This window comes from Myodes glareolus, chromosome 16, assembly GCF_982192425.1.
Source record: "Myodes glareolus chromosome 16, mMyoGla1.1, whole genome shotgun sequence".
Classification (NCBI taxonomy): domain Eukaryota; kingdom Metazoa; phylum Chordata; class Mammalia; order Rodentia; family Cricetidae; genus Myodes; species Myodes glareolus.
Genome location: NC_142041.1, coordinates 10,944,654 through 10,970,678, shown reverse-complemented (window position 1 = coordinate 10,970,678; position 26,025 = coordinate 10,944,654). Strand labels below are relative to the sequence as shown.

Sequence of the window (26,025 nt, the reverse complement as noted above, 5' to 3'; positions counted from 1 at the left end):
GGTAGCAGGACATGAGGACTGCCGCTTCCTCTGTAACTCGGTTGCCAGCTTAGGAGAAAACCCTGAAGGGAACCTCTGTGCCCTGTGCAGGGCTGTTGTAGTTTCCGCCATTGCTCTGTGGGTTAGTGGAAACTGGAGTAGAAGGAGTGGGGAAATGAAAAGTGAACTCTGACACCTTGTAGGAAGTCTCTATGTGTTACTTCATTGTTAAATTTTCTGATCTCCTTGAGAAAGATTAGAATAATCTTAGGTGAATGGAAATGTGTGTTTTGTAGCCTTTCTGAAGTTAGAGTCAGGGCAGATCTTAGTTACTACATAGGGAATATATGAAGTTATTTACACTGGGTATTGTAATGCACTAGGTCTCTTTGAAGAGTAAACATTTGTGTAGCCATATGGGGCAAGAATAACCTCCACCTGTTGCCAGTGCCGCCCCCTCCCCTCCCCAACAGGAGAAGAATCCTTAAGCAGTCATCCAGGGTCGAGGTGGGAAACCAGGACCCCAGTCACCATGCTGGTGCTGACATTGTCAGGCTCCACAAACCCAGAAGGGATACAGACTCTCCCTGTTTTATGTTTGCCTGAGTTCCATTGTAAAGTCAGATATCCTGAAGAGCTCAGTGTACTTCTTTATAAAGAAAAGTTATTTCCTATGGCTTATAGCTTCTTATTTTAGAGTGGTTTGTGTCTGTTCTGAGTTTTTATTCATGAGCTGTGATGTTTAAAGGCTTTATTCAGGTGAACAGGAATGTGGAGTACATATAGCTCAGCCTCCACCTGGGAACATTGTGAATGACCTCTTCAGAGAGGCAAGGGAGCATGGGGCCGTCCCGCTAAGTGAAGCCACAAGATCTTCCAGTGACGACAAAGCTAAGGTCAGTGCTGTCTGTAACTGTGTTGTTCTGGGAAGGTGCGAGCTCCTTGGATGTGGCGATGCTTTTCTGATCTTTCTGGCCCCATGGCTGAGAATGACTGCTCCATGAAACTTCAGTTTTAGACTTTATTTGGCAGCAGCTGAAAAACTTCCTTCTGTCAAGCCTTGAGGTCATTTTAGCATTTCCATGTTCCCCAATTCTGTAAGCAAAGTATGGAATTGATTTCATATGTGGAACAAAGTAAGGTTGTAATCTAAAGCACATTTGTCATGCAAATGGTAATTAAAAGAATAGCCATTTCTGCCCACAGTATCCTCCCTGAGGACTATGTGTTTAGAACAGCAATATCAAAAGTGTGATCATAACCTACTTGATGTAGGTAAGATCAAATTGTGACTATAGCTGACTTCCTGTAGCTAACAAACAGCTTAAGATGGAGGTCATCCGGGGGCTGGAGAGATGGCTCAGTGGTTAAGAGCATTGCCCGCTCTTCCAAAGGTCCTGAGTTCAATTCCCGGCAACCACATGGTGGCTCACAACCATCTGTAATGAGGTCTGGTGCCCTCTTCTGGCCTGCAGACATACACACAGACAGAATATTGTATACATAATAAATAAATAAATATAAAAAAAAAGATGGAGGTCATCCCAGGAAATGACACATGGACACAGTGCAGAAGTCAACAGGTCATGGTGAAACTCAGCCACAACAGATGCATCTGCATCACGGCTCCTATATCGTGGAAGAGGGGGCAAGAAGATTGTAAGAGCCAGAATGCGAGAAAGTCAGCTGTAAAAGCCCCTGGAAGTGGCTGCGTAACCAAGACTGGAACAATGGCATGTTCAGGGGCGTTAACATGGGAGGGGAAATCGCATGTGGTCACACCCCTAAGAACTACAGGCAACTCTTGACTGCTGGGAGAAGGAGGATTACCCGCTTCCAGGGATGACCACTTGTTGGTTATCCAGTGCAGAGTGGTCAGTCTGGAAACTGTATACACACCACCAATAAAAGCATTCAGTGTGAGATATGTATTTACATACATGTATGTATGTAACAATAATAAAAAAGAGGCTCTCAACTTGGAGAGGGGATGTGAGAGGGGCTAGAAGGGAGAAAATGATGTAATTTCTATTTCAGTTAAAACATAAAAAAAAATTTAAAGCCTATAAAATACATACAGAATTCTTTAACAATTTCTAACATTTATTTTGTGTGTGTGGTCGTGTACACACAAATCCACATCCCACATGTGGACGTCAGTGGACAGTTTGCAGGAGTCTGTTCTCTCTTCTACTGTGTGGATTCTGGGGATCAAACTAAGTTATTGCACATTTCGAGTTACTAATGTTTATATGAATAGACACTTGCTTGTAACTTAAGGACGTCATTCTAATGTATTTTCCTAGTCACTGTGAATCTGTCCAATAATTTCTTATCTAGTTTTGAAATATCAAGTATCCAAATAACATTTTGAATGTAAGCTATAGTGAACTCTTAACCCATTTATCCTGTATTCCAGTCGTTTACAGGTGGAGGATACAGACTGGGCAGTTCCTTCTGTAAGCGGTCAGAGTATATCTATGGAGAAAATCAGCTGCAAGATGTAGGTACAGTCATCAAAATGTTAAGCATTCACCTCCAGTTGATATTGTTTGTTTCTCCTTCCTGAATTAATAGTTAACACTATAAATATAGACATCTCTTACTAGTTTTTGAAGCAGGAGTTAAAGAACTTGTGTACTTTTATTAGCAATATTTCTACTGCTATATTGGAATGTATAATTTTTTTGGTTTTGTTTGTTTTGTTTTGTTTTTGAGACAGAGTTTCTCTGTGTAGCTCTAGATGTCCTGGAGCTCACTCTGTAGACCACACTGACCTCAAACTCAAGATCCACGTGCCTCTGCCTACTGAATGCTGGAATTAAAGACGTGCACCACCACTGCCAGGCAGAATGTATAATTCTCACAATTTTTTCTTAGAAATTGTATGCTTTTATAATACAGCATGAATTAAATTATAAAAACATTTGAAATCATTATTTCTGTTGCCTTTGAAAATATTAAAATTATAAATTTATTTCAGACATTAACAGTTTCTTGGAAGGGTTTCCTTGCCCCTTGGCATGTATTGTTAAGTGGTGGAACTAAAGAGATTTGGGGCTGGAAGAGGGGTCCGAGTCACAGGTGCGAAGTGGAGTCTGTCTTGCTGTTGCTTCTGCTCCCTCGTGAACTCTGAGTGATTGCTCAGCAGCCAGGCGCCACCCATGAGACTTCGATATTTGCAGCTATTATCAGTGTTTTAAGCTAAAAATAAACCTACTAAGTAAACACATGGTGGACACACATGTTTAGCTTTGATTAAAACAAATATCTCTGTATTTTAAGATAAATTAATCAGACAGTAAGTTGGGAGATATAACATTGAAATCTAATATTGTTTGGAGATAAGTTCTTTTTTTTTTCCCCTCTCCAAAAGGTTCAGATTTTACTGAAGCTGTGGAGCAATGGTTTCAGTTTAGATGATGGAGAATTGAGACCTTACAGTGACCCAACAAATGCTCAGTTTTTGGAATCTGTTAAGAGAGGGTAAGATGAATTATTCTTATTCTCTTTATTATGTGGAATGGAACTATTTTGAGTATGTAACTGCTTATGTGTGTATACACATGCACGTGGAGGTCGTAGGTCAGTCTCAGTGGTATTCTCTCATTTGCCTGGAACTCGCCAAGTAGGCAGGCTGGCTGGTCACTGTGTCCCAGGGACCTGTGGCCCCAGTCCTGGGATACCAGTGCATAGCACCGCATGCAGCCTGGTTACATGGGTTCTCTGGAGATTGAGCTCAGGTGGTCATGCTTGTGTGGCATTATTTGACCAAGTAGCTCCTCTTCCCAGGCCCTGTTTCTTTTTTTCTTTTTTCTTTTTTTTCTTTTTTTTTTTTTTTTTTACTGTTCTATATACACTACTAGCTTTCAAGAATTAGTTATTGTGACGTATTACATAAGTGACTTTGGGGAGATGGATCTTTGTATAGAAAGGACATTGTGTGATTGTACCTCTTTTAAATATGACACTATGGGCTTTGCTCCAAGAAGAAATGCCTTAATGAATTAAATAGCATCTATCTACCTATCCATTAAATCTCTCTCCCGCTTACTGTTGGCAAGGTGCCATGACAAAACACCAAGACCAAGGCAACTTATAAAAGAAAGCATTTAATGGTGGTATACAGTCTCAGAGGGTGAGTCCGTGGTCATTAGGACTGGAAGCATGGCTACAGGCAGGCCGGCGTAGCGCTCCAGCAGTAGCTGAGAATTTACCATCTAATCCATAGCCGTGTGGCAGAGAGCCAGCCGGGAATGGCGTGAGCTTTAAACCTCTGAGCCCATCTCCTGTGACACATCCTCTGATCTTTCCCAAAAGTCCTACCAGCTGGGGACCAAGATTTCAAATTTGAATACGTCCAGCTTTGTTGACTGCAGCATCTCTCGTGGACGCATTCGTCTCCCTGTCAGTGGCTCTCTTTGACAAATATCCCATGACTTTATCTCCAACATCTTGGGATCTCCGAAATAATCTGAACTTCACTTTGACAGCTTCACCAGTGGCTTCTCTGGGTCTCCTTGTGGGGACACTCCTGCCATACACCTGTCCTCAGCAGCTCTCCTTAAACCTTGCACTTCTGTGTCCTTTACAACTGTGAGTCTAGAACCTGTGGCCAAAGCTGCCCCTCTTTGAATTACACTTGCATACGCTCTGGTATGTTGTTGCTCTTAGGAACAGGTGATCCCTGAGGCCTTTTCTTTTCCGAGGTTACAGGATTAGTTGGGTGGAGTTTCCCTGAGGTCACCATTCCCCATATTCCCTTTATTCTTATCTCTTTCAGCACATACCATGGCTCCATTAAATTTCCTCAAACTGTACATCTTAATATATATTTTTTACCCTGCTTACCCTTTTTTATTATAGACCTACTTAAGAGTTAACACTAATAACCACTTGACAGTCAGTACTAGGCTGTCTTGAAATCTCCTCTGCCAATAAAATTAGTCCAAAACTCTTCAACTTAGCATCAGGGAGATTCTTAGGACAAAGGCAAAACTCAGCCACGCCCTTTGCCTGGATCTCACACGATGGGTCTCTAGCCCAGTTCCCACTATTGTTCCCCTATGAAGTCTCTTGAGCTGGGCTTCCGTAGTCCACATTGCACTCAGCGTTATTGTCACCCATGCTCCTACGAGGATGCTCCACTAAATTCCTCTACAGCCCTCAACAAAAACTTCATGGACAGGGCTATCACATCAGTGTCCCACCCCCGCTGTGGGACTTTTTCTAAGTAGAAATGCCACTAAAAGCATAAGGTTGATGATACATTGTGAGGTTGAGTAGCAGGAAAAGTTCATAGAGAAATTGAAGGTTAAGCCCTTTAAATGAAACATCCGGGAGACTGGCTGAAGTGGGCTGGAGCTAAAATCCTTTGAAACAACAAAGGAACTCTGAAGGAAAGATACTGTAGAAAGTGAGTTAGTGTTGTGGTTTTTATTTAAATTTTGCACAGTTACTACAAGGATACAAATAAAGGCAAGAAATGCTGTCAGTAGAGCACTGAAATCATGGCAGCAAGTACTTGGATATAACAGTTAAGACAGTGTTTTCCTGTTGAAAACTAAACAACTAGGTAGTGGAAATACTCATGTAATATATGAAAACCAACATTGCTATTCAAGTTCATGCTCTAACTTCAAGGTGACAGAAGAAAACATTCATTGTTTGCTGAAGTTAATTTTGAGGCAAGTGGGAATATTCAATGGGCTTTAAAATCTGAGCCACACCATATCATCAAGAACAAGTAATGAGCAAAGTCTCCTTTCTTAGCTCTTTCGTGAAAGATTTAGTAACACTGTCTTTGTTGTCCTACAAGAAAAACTGTTTGGTTAGTATAATCTGCTTATACACATCATTTCTCCAAAAGTTGATATATTCTACCTTACATATACTAAGTACAGGAAAGTAATTTTTTGTTTTTGTTTTGTTTTTTGTTTTTGCTTTGTTTTGTTTTTTCAAGACAGGGTTTCTTTGTAGCTTTGGAGCCTGTCCTGGAACTAGCTCTTGTAGACCAGGCTGGCCTCATAAAAAATTCCTATCAGTGATATTTACATTATTTCTTTAATATAAGTTTATATTTCAATTTACATATGCCCAATTCATACACTTTCTATGTAAATGTAACATATAAAATCACCATAGATGAAGTGTGTGGCGTTGTCAGCCTAATTACTATTAATCATATTTCATTCAAGGACTTAATAAAGTTTAAATGGTAGGTACCATTTGCATTCTTGGAAATGCAAGGGATCTTCAAAAATAAAAATATAAAATCCTCCAAAACTGCTTAGTTGATTTTTGGTTACTTATATGCTAGAAGGAGGCCCCGACATCATGAAAAAGAGAGTTGTTCCCCATGTCAGCCTCTGGCACGTTCTGATTCTGTGTTAACTGTGATGCTGTCCTCAGTGTAGACCTGTCTTCTGTGGCCGTGCAGTCCCACAGGCTCTCCCTTGACACTGAAGCATCTGCTGCTCACCAGTTATCTGATAATCAGAAATACCTTTATCAGTATCAGGCTGCCTCCAGGATGGAGTTAAAAGCAAATGGTTGTAGCCAGGGATGGTGATCCTGTGTATCCATGACAAGTCCTTGTGTAGATAAGACCTCTTTTCAGTGCAGGGATATGAAGAATGAAGAAGACCCTTCCTCACTGTTGATGGAATCTGTATGGAGGGTTCTCCAAAGACAGAACTCTACCATTTGACACATAGGATTCCTGAATAATTTCCTAAAGAACTCTAAAGCAACATACCATGGAGATACTTGTATATCATGTGTATAAGGCACTGTTCACTATAGCTCAGAGACTGGATCAGCCTAGATGTTCATAAACAGATGAATGGATTAAGAAAACATGAAGATACATAATTCATTTCTATAAGTTGGAAATAATGTTAGACAATACCAGCCAGGCTCAGATACCATATGTTTTCTCTAATATGCATCTAGATTTAATATATGCATAGATATATAAATGTATGTATCTATATATAAGTACATAGCTCATGAATAGAAAGGGGATCATGAGAAGGGAAGAAGAGCTCATAAAGTAGATAAAAAAGAGATTAATCAGTACATGTGGAAAGGAAGTAGAAGGGAGACAGCCTATTTTCAGTAAAGAAGCAAAGGGCATAGAGCAATAGTAAAAACAAAATACAGTGATGTGTGTATATGTGGATGCCATAATGAAATCTTTTACTTTCTATACTAACCTAAAGCATTTTTTATTTATTATTCTTCTCTTATATATTACATTCCAACCACAGTTTCTCCTCCCTTTCCTTCCCCCAGTCTCCTCTCCTCATCTCCCCTCTGCCTCCACAATCTGTCCTTAGAAAATAGCAGGCCTCCTTGGGACATCAACCAAACATGGTATAATATGCTACAATAAGCCCAGGCACTTACCGTCACATCAAGACTGGATGAGGCAATCCAGTAGGAGGAAAAGGGTCCCAAGAGCAGGTGAAACAATCAGCTACTGCCCCTGCTCCCCCTGTTAGGAGTCTCACAGGGATGCCAAACTACTCAGCCATAGCATATATGCAGGGGACCTAGGCCAGACCCCTACAGGCTCCCTGATCTCAGTGAGACACCATGAGTACTGGTCATACTGGTCACTTGATTCTGTGGGCCATGTCCTTTTGGTGTCCCTGACCCTTCTGGTTCCTCCTATCCTTCCTCACCTTCCTCTAAAGGACTCCCCGAACTATGCTTAATTTTGGCTGTGGGTCTTTACATCTGCCTCCATTTGGTTGCTGGGTGATGCCCCTCTGGTTTGTTTGATGACAGTTGTGCTAGGCTCTGGTCCTAGAACACTGCAGGCAGGATAAGCTATAAGCTGGAAGTTTGGTGGCTGGGTTGGTGTCCCAATCCCTCCACTTGAAGCCTTGCCTGGTTACAGAAGATGGCCAGATCAAGCTTCAGCTCCCCCATTACTAGGAATCTTTGCTAGGGTTACTCTTGTAGATTGCATGGAATTTCCATTTCACTAGATTTCCACCTTACTCCCAAATTCCCTAATTCCTAATGACTTCCCTAATTCCAGTCATTTCTCCTAGTATTCCCCCCCACACACCAGTTGATCACTCCTGTTCCCAACTCCCACCTGTCCCCTGTCCACCAACAAAATCTATTCCTTTTCCTCTTTGCAGGGAGATCCTTGTATCCCCTCTTAGGCCCTCCTTGTTACATAGCCTCTCTGGGTCTCTGGATTGTAGCATCATTATCTTTTATTTTACAGCCAGTGTACACTTATAAGTGAGTACATATCATGCTTGTCTTTCTTTTCCATCAGGTTGGAACTTGGAACACATGAGTAATACTCCATTGTATATAAATGTACCACAACCTCTTCATTCTTTGGATGAAGGCATCTAGGTAGTTTCTAGTTTCTCGCTTTTATAAATAAAGCTGCTGTGAACACGGTTGAACAAGTGTCCTTGAGGTAGAATAGAGCATCCTTTGGGTATATGCCCAGGAGTGGTGTGACTAGTCTTGAGGTAGATTGGTTCCCAATTTTCTGAGAAACCATTATATTGATTTCCAAAGTGGTTGTACAAGTTCGCACTCTACCAGCAGTGGGGGAGTTCATCTTGCTCCAGATCCTTGACATTGTGAGCTGTTTCTTGTGTTTATCTTAGCCATCCTGATAGATATAAAATAATCTCAAAATCATTTTGATTTGCATTTTCCTGATGGCTAAGGATGTTGAACATTTCTTTAAGTGTTTCTTGGCCATTTGAGTTTCCTCTGTTGGGACTTCTCTGTTTAGATCTTTTAATTGGATTATTTAGTTTATGTCTAGTTTCTTGAGTGTTTGGATGGAGCTCTGCCTCACCAACCCGCAACTCCAGTCCCCCACCCCACTCCTACTGAGGTTCCAATCTTTGCCCAGTCTCAGAAAGCCTTCGAAATAGCAGCTCCTCTGGAACCATGCAGGGTATTTAAAGGACCTCCTAAGGAGAGACCATGTAGTTTTCCAGTTCCATGCAGTTCCCCTTCTCCTCTCTTGGGGCCAGGAGACCATCCAGGAGCGTTTTACTCATTAAACCTGGACTTTTAATTATTAATCAGGCTTGGTTTGATTGGCAGAGAGGCTTAATATCAGGGTATAGAAACCTTTCATTGAGTTTTTTATATATATATATTTTGGATATTAGCCCTCTGTCAGATATGGGGCTTGAAAATCTTTTCCCATTCTGTGGGCTGCCGTTTTTTCCCATTGACAGTGTCTTTTTGCCTTACATAAGCTTTTCAGTTTCAGGAGATCCCATTTATCAATTATTGATCTTAGTGCCTGTCCTATTTCTGTTCTGCTCAGAGAGTCTCTTGTGCCAGTGAATTCAAGGCTAATCCCCATTTTCTCTTCTATCAGTTTCAGTGTATCTGAATTTAAATGAGGTCTTTGATCCACTTGGACTGGAGTTTTATGCAGGGTGATAGATATGGATCTGTTTGCATTTTTTCTATATGCCAATATTCAGTTAGACTAGCACCATTTGTTGAAGATGCCGACTTTTTTCCATTATATATTTCTGTCTTTATCAAAAATCAGATGTGCATAGGTATGTGGATTTATGTCTGGACCTTTCATTCAATTCCATTGATCACCGTGTCTGCTTTTATGCCAGGCCATGCTGTTTTTATTACTACTGCTCTGTAGTACAGTTTGAAATCAGAGATGGTGATCCCTTCAGAAGTGTATTATATAGAATAGTTTTAGCTATCCTGTTTTTTTTTCCCCCTATGAAGTTGAGTATTGTTCTTTCAAGGTCTATAAAGAATTGTGTTGGGATTTTAATGGGGATTGCATTGAATCTGTAGATTGCTTTTGGTAAGATTGCCATTTTTACTATGTTAATCACCGATCCATGAGCATGGGAGATCTTTCCATCTTCTGGTATCTTCTTCAGTTTCTTTCTTTAAAGACTTGAAGTTTGTTGTCTGTAGTTTCTGTCCTGCCCAGTTCCTGCAATTCTTAAGTCCCAAAGAAATCACAGAGGTTTACATTAACTATAAACTGATTGGCCCATTAGCTCAGGCTTCTTATTAACTCTTATAACTTATATTAGCCCATTATTCTTGTCTGTGTTAGCCACATGGCTTAGTACCTTTTCAGTGGGGCAATCACATCTTGCTTCTTCTGTGGCTAGACAGGACTGCAAAGGGAGCTTCCCTCTTCCCTGAATTCTCCTGTTCTCATTGACCCTCCTCTACTTCCTGTCTGGTTGTCCCTATACTTCCTGCCTGGCAACTGGCCAATCAGTGTTTATTTCAAACGTAATTGACAGAATATAGACAATTGTCCCGCACCAGAAGTTTTTTTGAACGACAGGTCTTTCACTGGCTTGGTTAGAGTTACCCCGAGATACTTTATGTTATTTGTGACTATTGTGAAGGGTGTTGTTTCCCTGATTTCCTTCTCAGTCCTTTTGACATTTGTATATCAGAGGGTTACTGATTTTATTTTTTAAGTTAATCTTGTATCCAGTCACTTCACTAAAGTGTTGATCAGCTGTAGGAGTTCCCTGGTAGAAAATTTGGAGTCGAATTGATATGTACTATCATAACATCTGTGAGTAAAGATACTCTGGCTTCTTTTCCAGTTTGCATCCCCGTGATCTTTTTTAGTTGTCTTATTGCTCTAGCTAAAACTTCAAGTACTATATTGAACAGATTTTTCAATTTTGTGGAGTATAGGTGTTTAAAATATGACCTAATGATTAATGTGTGATGTTCAATGTGTGATTTAAGCTTTAGTAATTTTTTTTTACAAATATAGGTGCCCTTTTGTTTGTGACATAGATATAAAGAATTGAAACATTTTCTTGGGGGATTTTTCCTTTGATAAGTATGAAATATCCTTCTCCATCTCTTTTGATTAATTTTAATTTCAAAATCTTGCTCCCTTGGTCCATTTGTTTGAAAAATTTTCTATCCCAACCCCTTTCTCTGAGATAAAGAGTCTTTGAGTCATGGTGTGTTTTTTGTATGCAGTAGCAGGATGGATCCTATTTTCATATCCATTCTGTTAGCCTGTGTCTTTTTATTGAGATATTGAGTCCATTGATATTGAGCGATATTAATGTCCAATGATTGTTAATTCATGTTATTTTGTTGTTGTTGTTGGTGGTGGTGGTAGTAGTAGTAGTAGTGTGTGTTTGTGTGTGTGTGTGTGTGTGTGTGTGTGTGTATTTCCCTGTTTTGGGGGTTTGCTGGTATAAGATTATTTATTGCCTGTGTTTTTGTGATTGTTGTTAACTTCATTGAGTTGGAATTTTCCTGCTAGTACCTTCTGTAGGGGTGGATTTGTGGATAGATATTGTTTAAATTTGACTTTGTCATGAAATATCTTGGTTTATCTATGGTGATTGAAAGTTTTGCTGGGTATAGTAGTCTGGGCTGCCATTCCTGGTCTCTTAGAGTCTGCAAGACATCAATTCAGGCTTTTCTGGCTTTCAGAGTCTCCATTGAGAAGTCAGGTGTAATTCCAATAGGTCTGCCTTCATATGTTACTTGGTCTTTTTCCTTTGCAGCTTTTAATAATCTTTCTTTATTCTGTATATTTAGTGTTTTGATTTTTATGTGGCGATGGAACTGTTTTCTGGTCCAAACTATTTTGTGTTCTTAAACTTTTTGTACTTTTGTAAACATGTCTTTCCTTAGGTTAGGAAAATTTTTTTCTATGATTTTGTTAAATATATCTTCTGGGTTTTCAAGCTGGGATTCTTTTTTTTTTTTATTTCTATTATTCTTGGATTTGGTCTTTCATAATGTCCCAGATTTCCTGGATGTTTGACATTAGTATTTTAGATATAACATTTTCTTTGACTGATGAATCTGTTTCTTCTGTGATATCTTCTGCCCCTGAGCTTCTCTTGTATTCTCTTAGTTATGCATTGTGTCTGTAGTTCCTGTTCATTCACCCAATTTTCCATTTCCAGAATTCCCTCCATTTCTGTTTTACTGCTTTCATTCCCGTTTTCAGGTCTTGAATAGTTTCCTTTACCTGTTTGTTTTTTCTTGGCTTTCTTGGCATTCTTTAAGGGATTTATTGATTTTCTTCAATTTTTTGTTGTCTTTCCCTCTTATTTCTCTAAGCGATGTTTTTGATTTCCTCTTTAAGGACCTCTATCATCTTCATAAAGTTGTTTTTAAAGTCATTTTGGATAGCTGAGCTCTGATGGTGCCGTGTTGTCCTGGCTATTTGGGCATCTGGGTTTGGGATAATTATAGGTCTAGGTGCTGATTTCCAAGTTTGTCTTTGTCAGATGGGTGTTTTGTTCCCTGGCTTCTGTTTGTTCTTTGGGTTTTTTCTGTCATTGTGACCTGGATTTCTTGTGGCTGGTGTGACCTCTGATCTAGTAGGAGTCTAAGTTGGGGACAGGCCTTCTGGTGCCTGGCTTAGCTTTTGTTGCAGCAGGGTGTCTCTGTTCTGACTGGTGTGGCCTGTGCCTGAGCAGAAGTCTGCTGGGGTTGGGCCTGGAAGAGGAGCAGGCCATGAGCTGGGAGGGCGTGGGCTGTGGGATGGCTCTTTGGGAACAGAATCTAGGAAGTGGGGCAGTTTAGCTGGCAGGTGGGTCACTCACTTGTTTTTTTTTTTTTCTTTTTCTTTTTGTGTGTGTGTGTGTGTGTGTGACAATTTTTAATTTAAAAAAAGGAAAAAAGATGACTTCATCATGACTGTGTCTCATAGCCCCTGCCCCTCTTGCTAAAATATGGCAATGCTCACCAGTTACCTGACACTCAGGAATACTTCCAACATCAGTTTTCACAACTTCCCCCAGGGATATTAAAATAAATATGTGCAGACTCCCAATACTTGAGAGTCTAAAACGGGAGGACTGCTGTGAGTTTGCGGCTAGCCTGATCTATATACAGAATTCCAGGCTAGCCTGAGCTGTGGTGCGAGACCCTATTTCAAAGAAACAACCAAAAATATTTAACTTTTAAATATATAAGAATTTTCTTCTGTTAAAGTAAGTATCAATTGCTGTCTTATAATTTGCCTTTCTAAATATACTCCAAGATTGTTGTGATACCCAAAACATTTCTATCTAGGAGTCACTAAAGAACAGCGTGACTAGCTAGAAGAGATGACTCCGCACTGGCTGCTTTCCCAGGGGACCAGCATCCACAGCCATCTGAAACTCCAGTCCCAGGGCGTCATCCTCCAGGGGCACCAGGCATGCATGTGGTCCATGTACATACATAGAAACAGACACTCATACATTTAACGTAGAGTATAAAACTGTTCAAAGTGTAAGACAACCTGAAGAAAGAAGTCACACATGAAGCTCGTGATTTAATTACAGTCATCTCAGTGGGGTAGTGTGCTCTTCAACAATCTCAACTAAAACCTTTCCCTCCTTTTAAGAGAGATTCCCCTGGAGCTTCAGAGACTGGTCCATGGCAGCCAAGTGAATCTGGATATGGAGGATCATCAAGACCAAGAGTACATAAAACCCAGATTGCGATTCAAGGCTTTTAGTGGAGAAGGACAAAAACTTGGAAGGTAAAATTCCTCTAGTGAGAAAAATACTTTCTTGCTCAAAATGACATTTCATTGAGAATAAGAAATTAAAAATGACTTGTGAAGTAAAAATTGAAATACAAGCTATAAAGACCTTCCTGCTGGAATTACGTGTGCAACTTGGATAAAATGTTAGTAGCAAGTACCCAGAGATGAGTCCTCCTTACACTCGTTAGCTCATTTGATACACACACTGCTCTTGCAGATGATCCGAGTTTGCTTCCCCACACCCATCCCATGCTGCTTGCAACTACCTGTATCCATGGGCACCTGCACATATTCCCACATAGAAATGAAAATAAATCTTTTTTTTAAAGCAGCCCTTTAATATATGGATACTTATTACTCTATTTTAAAATAACAGTAATTTGCTCAGGGTATGATTGAACTAGACAATGACTAGAACCGAGTTCCAACCCAAGCACTCTGGGTGCGTACTTTTCCCTACTGTGCCATGTTCTCCGGTTGTGTTTTGGCCGCTTTCTCGCGTAAGTCTATAATGTATAGTGTTTTGAGCATACCCCCTGCACACACTGCCCTCCTCCCTCTCCTATGAGCCCCTCTTGTCTGGATTTGGTTCTAGGCATTTTTCTGTTCTTTGTGGGTGTGTTCTTTCATTTCTGCTCCCAGTCGCACAGCTTCAAAAGAGAGCCTGGCAAGTGCTGCTGACTGGAGAAAGAGTGACTATATCCCCCACCTTTAGTGCTGTGTCTGCCATGAAGAAACTCTGAGATGCTGCGACAGGAGAGTGTGCTTCAGTTCTCTGTGCTTTGGAAGCAGCCCTTCGGTTCCAGCTCCAGCGCCACAAACCTGGCCTGCTGGCCCACACCTCTGATCCTAGCACTAAAGAGATAGAGGGTCACCCTCAGCCTTCTATCCAGTCTGCCCCCAGTTGCAGGTGTATATACTCCCTCATCCTGTTGCTAGCCTAGGCTATGAGAGCTTAACCTTGCCTCAAAATGGAGAAAGGAAATTGTTCAGTTTTAATATACAGAAAATTAACACTAGTGTGACTCAGTATACATAAATTCATATTTAATCAAATAGTACATTTTTCTAAAGTGAAAACTTGCACATAACATTTTACATTGGACATTTAAGAACTATATTAAGGTTTGATCCCTGGCACCAAAACTTAATAAGAAAGGAAAGAAAGAAAATCGAAACTAAAAAACTAGTAAGACAGCAGCTTAACAGTTGTCATTTTCTAAGAGCTCCAGTCAACTCCTGAAGTACAAAAAGGAAAATAATTCAGTTTTGTCCACTGCAGTAGTCTAATTACAAAGAGCATACAGGCAGAAGTTAGCCAAGTTTTCTTGTGATATACAAGTAAATAGAAATAAGGAAGTCATGGGTGACAGCTGTATGTTTGCAAATGGTAGCATACCCTGCGTTGAGCGCAAATTGAGCTCAATAGTCTGCTGCTGTCAGGAAGAACCAGACGTGACCCTGGCCGAGGGTTTCAACTGATGATAAATGATGTAGCTGGGATAGATAATCTTCGTGTCTTTGTGCTGCCAAGTGCAGAAGATTCTGCTTGCCGCACAGTCTTGCGGGACTGAATCTGAGGTCGGTTCGAGTTGGTCCCTAGTCCTCGGGGATGCCCCTGCCTGAGGCGCAGCAGACCCTCTGACCTGTCTTCTCTGTCCTGCTGGTCCTGCTGCTCGTTCAGCCCTCGTCTTGCTCCAGCCTCTGGATCTTCTCTCTCAAGCAGCCCTGCGGAGCAGGTGGTGCTAGGCTCCCTAGATCCCGTGGGGCTGCTCCCAGGCGGCCCCTGCTCCCTTCCCCAGCCCCTAGTCTGTTCTAGCATCGCATGCTTAAGCACCCTTCCTTGCTTTGGCTTCAGAGGTTCTCAGGCCAATGGCAATGGTTTTCATGATACTTTCAGATTCCTGGTTTGTTCCTGTGAAACTCAGCTCAGACCCTTTCTTCTTGCTTTCTTAAAAGTCTTTTTGTATCTCTTAATTTCTCTCTTTAAAAAGTTTTTAATTTACCTTAAAATAAAAGAGTCTATGAAAATGTAGTTGGCTGCAGAGATGATCAGTGGTTGAGAGTGCATGCTGCTCGTACAGAGGACCCATTTGGGGCAGAGTACAACCATCTCTAACTCCAACTTCAAAGGACACAATGCCTTACCTGGTCTCCACAAGCACAAGGCAGGCTCATAATGCATATGTATATAAATGTAGGCAAAACACTTGTACACAGAAAAATCTTTTGTAAAAACTCACTGTAGTGTGATGGTCGACTAAGAGGGAGCTTTGCTGTGCACTGATGTTGTCCCAGCAATCATGAACAGGACCAGTTCCAGGCCAGTCTGAGCTACAGAGTGAGACACTGCCTTCAAGGAAGGGAGAGTGATTTTGAAAGTGAACACTGAATGTAGCGATAAGACCACAGTGCCTGTTCACCAGTAACAAACTTGGCCTGGGACAACGTTCTGGTCGACCTCTGACTCAGCTTTTCGGCTGACATGGCTGCCGCACCCACTCCATCCATTCCAGTTTGTCAGTAACTCATTTTCACACACGTGTTTCTTACAAGGAGACACACTCAGGTGCTTTCTACTGAGGTTCCCTTCCTGCTCTATACTTAATTTTTATTTCAGAAAAAGCTTGCCTGCTTGCTCAGAATTTTTCCTAGAAGATGGGAGATGATGGAAACACCATCATGCAGCAGCTTCTGTCATAGGAAAAGGCTAAGTCAGCTTTTCCCTTTCTCAGAAGGTCCCGTCTTCAAGTAGTGTAGCAACCTAACTTGAAGAACCCTTGTACCTGACGGGGTTAATCTGTCCAACAGAGCGGTACGCTCCCACCAGACAAGGACTCAGGCCAATGGGGTGGCTGACTCGGGGTCACGGGGCAGGTGGGTGAGGTGAGTGTACCGTGCTATGGATCATGTCTGTGCATGGCCACTGGTGAGGAGAAAGGACATCTGGGTAATGAATTTATTTTTCACTAATAGCTTGGAGCTATTTCTCTTTTACAAAGCAGTATCTACTTAAGACAAATGTTTTTAAAATTGTTTTAACAATGTTTTAAAGTATCAGTTCAGTTCTGATTATGTAAGCAAAATTAACTTTTGAGTTCTTTGTCCTAGGCATTGTCCTGAAGGACTTCATGGGGTAGTAAATGCACTACAGAATGCAGTCTTACAGAATTATACTGGGTTGATGTTCTTCCTCAAGTGTATCCAGTTAGAACATAGTTGGAATTTGAAGTCTATTTTCTTTATACTCTTGGGCATGCTGACATTAAGTCTCTGGTTTCTCATTTCTCCCTGAACTGTGTGCTAAACAGTGTAAGGAAAGTTCAGAGATGGGGTTGGAGAAAATGCAGCGAGGCTTCTGAGATATCTGGGATTAATAAGTAGAATTAAAGAGGCCAAAAGAAGTAGAGAAAACGGGGAGGAAGCTGTGGTCTTGCTAGGGAAGTCCTCAGAGGGGTCATGGCACAGCTGACTGCAGAGCTGTGGCTTGGCCACCTTCAGTGTCCTGTGTCCCGTGTGCTCAGTGTGTCCTGTGTCCCGTGTGCTCAGTGTGTCCTGTGTCCCGTGTGCTCAGTGTGTCCTGTGTCCCGTGTGCTCAGTGTGTCCTGTGTCCCGTGTGCTCAGTGTGTCCTGTGTCCCGTGTGCTCAGTGTGTCCTGTGTCCCGTGTGCTCAGTGTGTCCTGTGTCCCGTGTGCTCAGTGTGTCCTGTGTCCCGTGTACTCAGTGTGTCCTGTGTCCCGTGTACTCAGTGTGTCCTGTGTCCCGTGTGCTCAGTGTGTCCTGTGTCCCGTGTGCTCAGTGTGTCCTGTGTCCCGTGTGCTCAGTGTGTCCTGTGTCCCGTGTGCTCAGTGTGTCCTGTGTCCCGTGTACTCAGTGTGTCCTGTGTCCCGTGTACTCAGTGTGTCCTGTGTCCCGTGTGCTCAGTGTGTCCTGTGTCCCGTGTGCTCAGTGTGTCCTGTGTCCCGTGTGCTCAGTGTGTCCTGTGTCCCGTGTACTCAGTGTGTGTTCTGATTCTTCTTTCTTCTTTCTTAGCCTTACACCTGAAATTGTCAGTACTCCTTCTTCTCCAGAAGAAGAGGACAAATCAATACTTAATGCAGCTGTTCTTATTGACGATTCTGTGCCCACTACAAAAGTTCAGATTAGGTTGGCAGATGGAAGTCGTCTGATCCAGAGATTCAACAGCACCCACCGGTGAGCTGCTCCCCAGCCAGGGGTCTTTTCTTCATATACTGTTGCTGATCCACAGAAAACTGTCAAAGCATAGGTAGTAGATGTTCTTTACATTTTCAAAGTAAGCTTTTGACAGAAGAATAGTTAAAAGGATGGTAACTACCTATATACTACATGAAATTGATGGTAATAATCATAGTAAATGATCCTATTAGTCCAAGTTTAGACAACTCCAAATATATTAGCTGTAGTTTTGCATTGTAACTAAAACTGCATCAAATGGACTCAGATTCAAGATAGTAAGAATCTTTTGAGACTTTCTCAGTTAACATATTGGTCGTTATAACTTAGGATGGTAGTACACACCTGTTTTCATTCTTTGGAAGCTCAAAACAAGTACAAGTTTGAAGTAAATCTGTCTGAGCTACATAATAAGGTGTATCTCAAACAAACAAAAAGTTTATGAAATTCTAATCAGAACTTTCTGTTTAGCAACCTCATATTGTAAATGCATGATATAAGTCATTTGTATTGTTGGTACAGTATTCTCTTATATGCTGTCTCATTCTCTTTAATGCTCACTTAAATATAAATATTTTCCCTGCACATAATAGTGCTTTCATTGTTCACTGGTTATAAGACCCTGATGTGCACTTGTAACGCCTGCGTCACTCTCTGCGGTACAATTGGCACTGCTGCACAAGAGGTGGGAAACTACCAGGCTCAAGAGTAAACAATGGCCCTATAGCTAACCAACCACCAGTGGGGGCAGAAGGAGCACAGGAACAAACGGTGTTTAGCCAGAACCTGAAACAAGAAGTTTGGCCAGAAACTGCAAGCGATCTTCAGTATGAACCCCAGGAGGAGGGGTAGATCTGTGGGCCCTACATGTGCTTATGGTCTTAGTTAAGTTACTAAGTATATGTGAGAATAATTTTTAAATTCTTTGTTATTATTTTTAATGATAGGATTTTACTGTGTGACTATATAGCTTAGGCTAGCCTCAGTTAGTGATCTTGACTTAGCCATACAAGAAATGGAATTATAGGCTTGTACCACCACACCTAACTTTTATATGTTTGAATGTGCGTGTGTGTGTGTGTGTGTGTGTGTGTGTGTGCGCGCGCGCGTGCATGCATGTGTCTTTCATAGTGTTAGAATTATCTGCTCACTGTCTACACAGATGGCTTAGAGGCATAGGCTGCCAATGGTTTTTATTTTGATTTCTTTTAATATAACAATATTGTTAATCCTTATTTTATACATAATTCACTTAAAGATTGTTTTTGTTTTATTACAAATATATACTCAAAAATTATTATTTTTCTTTCATAACATGATGAACTTTCCCGTTAAAATAATGTAAATTAAGTAAAGTTATAGCACCTTTAAACAAAAGTTTGGGATTATATCACTTTTTTCGTGAGAATGATTTTAGCTAAAAGTATACATGGAAATGTGTCCTTGCTACAGTGAACGTTTTGCTTATTCCTTCAGGGTCCTGGATGTCCGAGACTTCATAATACAGTCACGTCCTGAGTTTGCAACAACAGACTTTATTCTTGTGACTTCATTTCCGAGTAAAGAGCTAACAGATGAAAGTCAGACACTACAAGAAGCAGATATTCTTAATACTGTGATACTCCAACAGCTAAAATAGTATTGTTCCAACCCATGTAGGAATAGGTAATGTTGTGCATATTGGTAAAATACTTCCAGCATAAAAACAACCAAATTATTTTTATTATTCAGATAAATCCTGTTTTTGCTGTTGATCTGTCTTCCAGTATTTGTCTAGATGAATTTTTGAATGTTTGAATTTTTAGTTGCAGGTCAGGCTTATATTGGTTGATAGCTATAAACATCTAGGTCAACAATTTCTTACATAACAATTACTCAGTGTTAATGTAATAATGTTTTCAGATGAAGTGGAAAGAACCTCTTTTGGTAAAAAGAGGTAAAATTTGGTTTGGTAAAATTTGCACTGAAGTTTTTTAATGCAGCAATGACCAGTAACCAGTAAGGATACCTTTTCTGTAATATATACCAGTGTCTACTCTGAGTTTGAAATTGTTTGATCATAAAGTAATTAAGATTTTGCATATTGTTAATTTTTACATGTCGTTTGAACTATGTTAGTATCACAGAGTATATTTTGCCCTTGTATTTTATAAAATTACAACTAAATTTTAGTATCTGTAAAGGTCAACCGCTTTTGAGAAGATGGGATAAACAGAACTTTAAAGTCAAGGCATTGCAGTCCCATCCAGGCCTGCCTTGATCACTTTCATTTTCATCCAGCATTTTAACAGGGATCTGTTACACTAGAATCATTATTGTAGATGTGCAACACAGAATGTGTTGTTCTTCAGCGTGTGAACTCAGTCTGAGAGGCTGGAGCAAAACTTGCCAGCAAGATGTTAGTGTTTCCCTTGTCGAGGCACGCCTTGAGTGATGCGGGCAGTTTTCATCAGGAACAGAAAAGCTTGCTTCCCCGCAGACACCATTCCGTCCTTAGCCACCATTGCTGTGTACTTTTCAGTCGCTGAGGTAAGAAAACACAGAGCTTGTGACTGAAGTAGCAGAGATTATCTTAAAGGTATGTAGGTCGGATATTGAAAAAGAGTTTCTCTGCGCTAGAATTAAGGACTGCATGGAGACTCTAGAGAATGATTGCCTGGCTGCTGAGCCTCCAGAGGCCACCTGTGTTCCTTACCCATGGTGCTTGCCCTCCTCTACAGCCAGCACTTTCACCTCCCTGAGCCTTCTGTAATTACAGTGTGCTCTGCTTTCGAGGACATAAAGACGAGACAGGATGCACAGGTGAACCCATGCTCGTTGCCTAGCGTTAGCTTTAGAGTGACCCTAATCACCCTTCAGGGTTGCTTTTCCACTTCAGTTACACCTTCTTGGGAGTGGGGGAGTTGATATGGTTGCTTACCACGGCCCACATTGTCTTGGAGATTCATCTACCAAATAAACTCACCCCATTCATCCACAGGTGCTCAGAAATCTCAACGTATCACTTCGACTCAAAGTCTAAAACCTTACCTGCATTTCACTGGTTTCAGAAGTCCCAAATCTTGTTAGGATGACCTAAATTAAGTGGAGATTCATCTCTGCCTGTGACACTAAGAATGAATTATCTGTTCACAGATAAATGTCAGGACAGCTATAGAATAAGCTATAAACATTGATGGTAAAAGGCAGGCAACAGTGAAAAACAGAGACCCTGTTACCAAGAAGCCTGCAAATCCAGCCAGACCTTCCATCGGCGTCTCAGGCCCAACATTAACATATGGCTCTTGTAACTTAGTCCTTTGAATTTTAACTGTCTACGTCACATTCCTTTTGCTGAAGCAACACAGCTTGTTTTTAATTCTCATATTGTGCTGTGTGCCTTTCATTTTATTTTATTTAAAAACCTCACAGATTGCCTATGTGTCGTGGAGATGGGCTCCAGTAAACAGGAAGCTCTTCCAAGCATCTTTCTGTAACAGAAATAATCCCATCTCTAATGTTTAGTTTTTCAGAGAAGACAGAACTGCATCATACCCTTGAGAGCCTTTTGCATGACTGAATATGCAAACCATTTCATTACATGTGTGGTGTGTTGCTTGTGTGCACGTTTGGATGTGTGTCTGGGAGAAGCCTGGATTGATGTTGGGAGTCTTCCTCAGTCTTCTTCCATCTTACTCATTTAGGCAGATCTCAGTTAAGCCCAGAGCTCACCACAGCAGCTACCGCTAGGCTGTCTCCACCTTCCGAGTTCAGGGATTGTGGGCGCCCATCCCACCCAGACAGCATGGCAAGCACTTTAGCTACTGAGCCATTCCAGCCCTTTGTGTTATCTGAGGGTTGTGCACCCACACCCTCCTTTTTCTGCTTCAGGCTTTCCTGACAGTGATGTTGTTTGTAAATTACCTTCCTTCTTAAGTGTCTGTCATGAGGTAGGCGGAGAGCTCCACAGCCCTGGTGTCATTCTATGAATCACCTTTTCACACAGTGTTTCTGTTTCCTGTCAAACTTCAGCCAGGAAGAAGAAAGCAGGTTAAAGTTGTCCTGAATTCCAGCTTAGTCTCAAACTCCTCATGTCCAGCCCTGCTTTGCATGTGACTGTGCAACTCGGCTAAGCTTGAGTTTCCAATAGTGCTTCCTCCTGCTCTGAGCCCTCAGCAGCACAACCTTTAACACACCTTTTCTAAAGACTGCTCAGCCGTCTAGACATTCTCTGGTGACATAGGTTTTCTCTACCAAGTCTGAGCTCCTTCCAAGCCCTCTCCAGCACTAGCCTGTTCTACTAACAGTCTGAATAAAGCAGGCTGGGCTCTTGTCACCGTCCTCAAAACTGCCTTAGCCTCTGCACTGAGGCTATATGTGATCAAAGCTGGGATTTTTGCAACCTCCTGGTTGGCTAGAATGTGCTGTAGGGGACCTAGAAGTCTCTGGTTATTGCAAGGAAGCGAGCTGGGGAGTTTTGTTCTGCTGTTTGTTTTGTTCTGTTCTGTTTTGTTTTTGAGACAGGGTCTTGCTGTATATTCCTGGCTGGTCTGGCACTCTAATGAGTGTAGACCATGCTGGCCTTAACCTCACAGAAATCCGTCTGCTGCTTCTTCCCGAGTGCTAGGATTAAAGATCAGAGTGACCAGAGAGCTAAGACTTCAAGTACTGAGAGACACTGTGGCTACAACATTTCTATGCAGAATTTTTCTCAATCATATAGAGAAAAAAGATTTACCCTAACAATACAGGCCCAGCCCTGCTCCTTCTGCGCTGTTAAACACAATGTGGGTAACAGCTGTAATTCAGAAGATTATACCTGATAATACCTGATACCACCACTTCAGAGCTAAGGACAGACAACTGTGACCTAGGGGCCAGCCTAGGTTACAGTGTGAGACTGAACTTCCACATGGAGCAAATCAGGGTGGGCAGGATGGAATCAGCAGGTGGAGCAGGAGTGTGGAAACCACCTGCCCAGACCCATGAAAGCCTGGGATGCATGGTGGCCTCCTCTAGTCTCAGCATCTTGCAGGCAGAGGTGATCTCTGCAATCAGTGCTAATTAGACTAACTGAATGGCCTAGCTCCAGGTTAAGGCAGAGCCCCCCTTTAATAAAGAACAGGTGAACACTGTCAACTTCAGGCCTCTAAGCCCATACATGGTCTTGCATACTAGACTCTGTGTGTGCGCGCGCACGCATGTGTGTCCCAAACACACACACACACAGACACGGACTAATAGCTCCTTAGTCATTGTAAATAATAGGGCATTATCTGTATTAAAACAGGAAAAAAAGGTCCAAACCTTGTAAAACAATGTGAATTTTTCTTGTAGATTTTGTATCAGTTGTATTAAGTACCTACAAATGCTAAAAACTGACTGCCATTTTTGCATTCTTTCTGTCCAAAAGACAGAAGCGTCTGTTAGGACAAGAAGTGAAGGCCCACATGATGACCAGTCCTTTCACAGATGTTACAGGCTTTACTGAGAATCTGTTTATTCTGTTCTACTGTAACATTTTATTTATTTATTTATTTATTTTTATTTTTTGAAAAAATACCAATCCAAGTTCCCACTCCCTCCCCTTCTCCCAATCCTTCCACATACCCTCTCACCCCACCCCCATCTAATCCTCAGAGAGGGTAAGGCGCATTGCCTTGTAGAAGGTCCAGGGCCCTCCCTACTATATCTAGACTGAGCAAGGTATACATCCAATGAGAATAGGATCCCAAAAAGCCAGTACGTGTAGTAGGGATAAATCCTGGTGCCACTGCCAGTGGCCCCTCAGTCTGCCCCAGCCATGCAGCTATCAACCACCTTCAGAGGGACTCAAACATTTTAAATGCATCATCATTATAAAGCAAGGTGGTACAGTGAATAGTCAGACTACTGTCCTGGGACAGCTGTTTTAAATGATAATGTAATATAATAAAAAAATAGTTGCAGTATCTGCTTACAAATAATGCTTTCATTCAAACTCGTTGAATATGTTTTTAAAATCAGCCTTTATGTGCAGCTTGATTTCAGTGGTTTACTGGGTTGCTTTGAACTTGAGTCTTTTCATATGGCTTAATTGCCCTTGTTTCAGGGCAGAGAAGGGTCTGAGGTAAGGCATTGTCACCTGAGTTTTCCATGGTTGTTTCTGATTTTATTCTACTACACGAACAGATTCAGGTACCTTCTGACTGTTTTTCCCTGTGTATTTCTGAAAACATTGGAAGTGTATTATATTAAGGTGCATTCAGTTTTCCCTGTAAGAGCTTGTATTCATGTTGATACATCTCTGGCCAGTAGTGCCAAAAGTTGGAGAAATTTTTATAATCTGTAAAATATTTAGTGTTCCTTGAATTTCAATTAAAGAGTTTATAAAAAGAACTGCTGCATATGTAAATGTGTGTTTACAAGTGTGTGTGCATGCATGTGTTTATATAGCCCAAATAATGACCATGTGACTTACACATAATAACATGTAGCTTTGCAGTTTTCCCTCTTGAAAGACCACGGGGCCGTGACCTAGAGGCCATGGGGAGAGTCCTCTTCAGACAGTTCAAACTTGATGGCCTCTTTTCCTTTAGGTAAATGTTTTTCCGAGAGGGCAGGAAGACTCAGGATCGCTTGACTCTACAACTACCTAAAGAGTTCCCTTGAACGCTGCAGTTGACTTCAGAGGGAGCTTCTAACAGGAAGGACATCAGAAAGAAAGCTAGCAGTCACCACTGATTGTGTGATAGATGACACTCCCTTTTATTGCAAGATCAAATAAATGACTAGTAATTCAGTAGGGGGGACTTAAAGAATTAGCAACACAACCCTTTTTTTGTTGTTGTTGACAAGTTAAGGATTATATGCTAATAAGAAGCACAAAAAAGGGCCAAGAGATTAAAAGTGGGTTAAAGACTAATGCTAAAAAGAAGTCCCACACTAGCTCAGAACTGAATATAATAAAGGGTTATTTATTTAGGGGTAGACTCACAGATCACAGTCCTCTGAACAGGGAACAGCAACTGAATCCCACAGCCAGAAGGGAAGGCGATCATACATTTTACATTCGCATATATAGTATAAGAGGCCACACCCAAGTGGGCAGGTAACTTAAAGGATACTGGCTGTAGGAATTCCTACAGCATTTCCCCCTTCTGTTTAAATAAGAGTTCTAAGCTTCCTACAAAATTACATACAATAAGAACAAATATCAGGTATAAAAATAAGAATTACAACCAGCATAAACAATATATCAAGCAAGAAACATAATAAATGTTTCAATATTATCCTATCCTAAGGAGTTTAAGTCTTGTATTATAAATAACTTGGCCAAGTCACAAGAGGAAAGTAACCACCACAACTATCTAATCTTCAACCCCATCAAAGATCCGAGAAGGGAAATAATATTACTTGAGTAAGCAGGAAGTGCAATCAAGCAACTTGGAAAGTGTGCAACAAATGACAGAGACAACTGGCTACGTGGGCAATCACTCAAAATCTCATTTGCAATGTTGGAGCAACCAACTTTGGCTAAGGCCTAGGGTAACTGACAGACCATTTTCAGTGGCAGGAAATTTTTCAAAACCGTCTTACCCTGTCTTAGCAAGATTTGACAGTCTTTTCTTGTATCCTGCTTGTCCTGTCCAGACATCATGCATTTTGTCAGTGGTCGATGCATGGGCAGTTCCTTGCCTGAAGGCCAGTTTTGCCAAGAAGAAAACAAGCTCCAAGTAGAGTGTCTTCAGTACTCAGCATTCTCTTGGGAATAGATCGATGCTGCCAGGAGCAGTCCTGTCTCACGTCAATAAAACCCTAAGTTATTTAAATGCCATACTCTACAGCTCTTTGAAGTTGTTGAAGGTTACTTATCTATGCAGAATACAACCTATGTATCTAAAGAACCTGATTAGTCTAATTATAAGTATGACAAACATGGATGACTATTAACCTATAATTCTTAATACCTATATAACTTAAAGACTAAGACCTCATATTAGAATATTAAACAATCTTTGAACAACTGTGCAGCAAATGAGGACAATGACCTCAAAATGTAAACAATGTATAAGTGTCTTGATCAGAGGTAGAAATGTATATTGTAATATGATAAATATATCCTAAAATTGTATCAATATACAAAATGCCTTAAGCAGAGGTAGAAGCATGCATGAATACAATATAACAAAATAACTTTACCTAGGTATGCAAATATTGTAGACAAAAATAGGAACATATTCAATATAATTTAAGTTTGTATCAATATACAAGAATCTATACCAATGTAAACTGCCTATAAATAATAGCTTACAAGTATTCACTCTATTACTCACTATATTATTAGTGTAAGTAAGCGCACACTAATC

The 26,025-nt window shown here is 41.0% G+C and overlaps 1 protein-coding gene across 3 annotated transcripts in view; it reads left to right on the top strand.

The window, feature by feature from the left end:
- The window catches only part of Ubxn2b (UBX domain protein 2B), a 32,384-nt gene extending 8,329 nt beyond the window's left edge, over positions 1 to 24,055 (top strand). The window contains exons 3-8 of one of the 3 annotated variants that reach the window (XM_048419910.3): positions 728 to 875; positions 2,399 to 2,482; positions 3,356 to 3,465; positions 13,361 to 13,498; positions 17,537 to 17,698; positions 19,175 to 24,055. In XM_048419910.3, coding sequence (XP_048275867.2) covers positions 728 to 875; positions 2,399 to 2,482; positions 3,356 to 3,465; positions 13,361 to 13,498; positions 17,537 to 17,698; positions 19,175 to 19,337 — 805 coding nt within the window. In that variant the 3' untranslated portion in view covers positions 19,338 to 24,055. The remainder of the gene's footprint in view (positions 1 to 727; positions 876 to 2,398; positions 2,483 to 3,355; positions 3,466 to 13,360; positions 13,499 to 17,536; positions 17,699 to 19,174) is intronic. The other 2 variants (XM_087897082.1, XM_085677034.2) reach the window with 2 other exon arrangements.
- Positions 24,056 to 26,025: the final 1,970 nt, after the last annotated feature.